General features: G+C 36.8%; 1 protein-coding gene across 1 annotated transcript; it reads left to right on the top strand.

The window, feature by feature from the left end:
- The first annotated feature begins 2,078 nt into the window (after positions 1-2,078).
- On the top strand, positions 2,079-2,681 carry LOC112524958. Its single transcript, XM_025134901.1, has one exon. It carries the CDS (start codon positions 2,079-2,081, stop codon positions 2,679-2,681), a length of 603 nt encoding a protein of 200 aa, XP_024990669.1.
- The last annotated feature ends 903 nt before the right edge of the window (positions 2,682-3,584 follow it).

The raw sequence follows: 3,584 nt of genomic DNA on the forward strand, positions 1-3,584 counted from the left end.
ACCAATCACAAGTGTGAATTGATTGTTTTTAGAATAAATAAGACGCAATCCTAAAGACTTTTGAAATAGAAAAGCAAAGATGATAAGTCATAAGTGTGACTTGATCATCTTTGAGATTTAGAAAGACTCAAGACTTAAAGAAAAGACTTAATAGTTAATACTAACAATCCAATTCTAGGTCATAGTGACCCTAGAGTAAGGATGAGCCAAGGATGAGCAGCAAACCAACAATCAGTCCAATAAAGGACTGCATCACCTTTAAACAGATCAAAGGAAAACCAAACAATAGGATTCGCATTGTTCTAACATAAAACAACATAGGAAGGCCAAAGAGGAAAGGATAAAAAAGGGCTTCTCCTAAAACAGTCACTGATGCATATCAAACAACAATATATAGGATCAATAAAACAACAACATGTTTCAAGTGAGGCAAACAAGGGATATCATTAAGCAGCTAAGGCAGCAATACTTTTTGAACCTTTGATTAAAATAAAACAACAAATCAAATGCTTAAGCAAACAAGGTCTATTTTGGCAAACATAAGTGAAGTAAGCAATGGTCAAAACAGCAAAAGAAAATCCAATAAGAATCCTGATCCTAAACCTTTAAGTCACAAAGAAATAGATTCCAGATCATGGTAATCTTAAATGATATAATAGTAGGAGTTATATCACATAACACACATACAAATGCCACCCTTATATCCAAAGGTACCCCTCTCCTTGATATGCCACCCTTATCCCATGGTACACCTCTCCTTGATATGCCACCCTTATTTCCTCGCCAAAACATTTTTCATAAAACAATTTCAATTAGAACAGACCGTAGTCATAAATATTCTAATGGAATATCATTAGTTCAAAAAAATCATTCTTTAACAAAATACACATTCTTTATACAAGAATAATAAGAATAACAATTGTATAAACATTACATAAGTCAAAGCACAAATCCGGTCAACACAAACTTGGCCGAACTTCATCTCCGGTCAAGTGTTGGTCGATTTACTAATCCGGTCAACACAAGACCCTTGTCCGACTTACTAATCCGGACAGCTCTCTCAAAGCTTCATCCGATTTAACACTTACGAGAATTCCAACACTTTTGTCTGGATAACAAATCCAGACAACACATGGTCGTATTCATACTTCAACGTTCAAAACATAAACTCAATATTTATAAATCGATTAACACTTGACCGGTTTAAGGCTAAACCGCTTATGCCTTGACCGTTTTAGGGCTTAAATCGCCTAACTCTTATCCGGTTTATGGCTAACCCGCCTGACTCTTGGCCGGTTTAAGACTAAATCGAACAACACTCTAAAAATTTAACTTTTTAAAACAAGAGTAAAGTTCCTACAATCAATTATGAAGAGTTTTAAAAACAATATAAAACACTCACCTTAAAATTCTTTTGAAATCAATTTGAATCTACTTTGCTCCAAAAAGAATCCGGTCAACTTCTTTTCTCTTTGAATCGCTCAACTTATTTCAAAGATGGCAAGAGAATAAAATGGGTATCAAACCCTCCTTTTATACTTTCCCTTCAGGGAAAGTCGGCCACTACAGCCGCACACCATATACATGCCTTCAAAATTAAACAAATAACCAAACTCATGGATACATGTGCATACATGCATGCATATCTTATATATACATATATATCACAAATACATGTGCATCCACATATACACATAATCTCATTCATGCATATATATTATGCACATTTTCACATACTAATATGATTGAAATGTATCAGTTTATCAACTGTCAGGTAAACACATAACAAATAATCACATATTATTTACCTCAGGTGATAACCAAGATCCAGTTATCACATTTATTGTCATCTTGTCCCAATTAGACTCCTTTTGGAGAAATGGTCCAATTAATCCCATTAGGGTCTAATCAGACACATTATGAGCTAGTTAAAGTCATTTTGATCCACTTGGACTTATTAAGGAGAAAAGGTCCATTGTATCTACGAACACCAAATGGTCCCCTTAAGGACAATTAAGACCCATTCCTCCTCAATTACTCACATTAACGTCTGATTAGGCTAATTACTGCACGGTGTTATGATTCCGGCTCCCAGTCAAGAGGAAGATAAGGTTAACTGGCTTGATAACAAACTTTTACGGGGTGACTTTGAGGTAAAAAGGGCGTGGAATACTATCCAAGAGGTAAAGCCGGTTGTGCATTGGTCTAAACTTGTTTGGAATAAAGCTTACGTTCCTAAACATGCTCTTTGCATGTGGATGGCATGTCAGATGAAACTGCCAACTCAAGATCGTATTCGTCAATGGAAGCATGAACCGCCAAATTTAAAGTGTGTTTTTTGTAACCTTGTGATTGAAACGCACAATCACCTATTTTTTGAATGCAAGTATTCCAGCAGTATTTGGGACGCTATTAAAAGGGAGGTGGGACTACTGAATTTTCCTAACAATTGGGAGGATATTCTTCAGAGAGGGTCCACTCAAAATTGGAGATCTCGGTCTACGGTTCAAAAACTTGGTCTTTCAGCAACGGTTTATCTCATCTGGAGGGAGCGGAACAGGAAGTTCTTTGCCAATTTCAATCTTTTGGAAGATAAAGTTATTACAGAGATCAAGATGCTGATTCTTCATCGAATGGCGTGGAAGACAAGGAAGAAGATTAGGAATCCAAATGGCATGTGAGCTCGTGGGTGGTGTGCTTTTTCGGTATTGGCTCTTTTGGGTTTCGTTTGGCTTTTTATTGTTGGCTTTTGGTGTTGTTATGTTTTGGTGTATTTCCCTTTGTCTGTTTTGGCTCCTTATGACTTGGTTTGTGAGTCAAGGTTGCCGTAGTTTCTCTTGCTGATTGTATTGTTTTGGTGACTTTTTTACTGTCTTTATAAAATTGCCTGGGGAATCTTCCCCTTTCAGTAGTACCATTATACCTCAATTAGACTCAAATAGATGAAATAAGCCCATTATACCCATTAAGGTCTAATCAAACTAGATATGACCCAATTAGTGTTATTTTGAGTCAATTAGACTCCTCGTGGAGAAATGGGCACACTAAACCCATCAGGGTGTAAACATCTTAATGATGATCCATTTAGTGTCAACATCACCCAATTAGACTCCTTTTGGACATGATGAAAGTCAATATTGTACGGTGGATGAGGGGAGAACGCCAAGAGGAAGAGATGATGTAGCGAATGTGACTTTTCGATCAAAGCGGGGGCCAAAACTTGTTAAAGGAGTGATCCAAGCGATGAAACCAAGACGTGGTGCAGTTTCTTCTACGTCTACTAGTAATAGATTTTTCCCCACTCCCTTCTGATGATTCTAGTGATGATGATGATATGGAAATAATTGACACTGAGGGGCACTCTTTGGATTATAGTAAAGGGGCAAAACCCACTTCAACTTCTCAATGATAAAGATCGCTGCGTGGAATATTAGGGGTCTAAATGCCCTAATAAAGCAAAAGGAGGTACATGATCTTATTTATTTAAAGAATCTTTCTTTATGTTGTATCATTGAGTCCAAAGTCATACATAGTCATATGGGGGATGTGTGTGGTAAAGTGTTTGGAAATTGGAGTTGGATCTC

The sequence above is a fragment of the Cynara cardunculus genome (assembly GCF_001531365.2).
Source record: "Cynara cardunculus var. scolymus isolate 2C chromosome LG 13, CcrdV1, whole genome shotgun sequence".
NCBI lineage: Eukaryota > Viridiplantae > Streptophyta > Magnoliopsida > Asterales > Asteraceae > Cynara > Cynara cardunculus.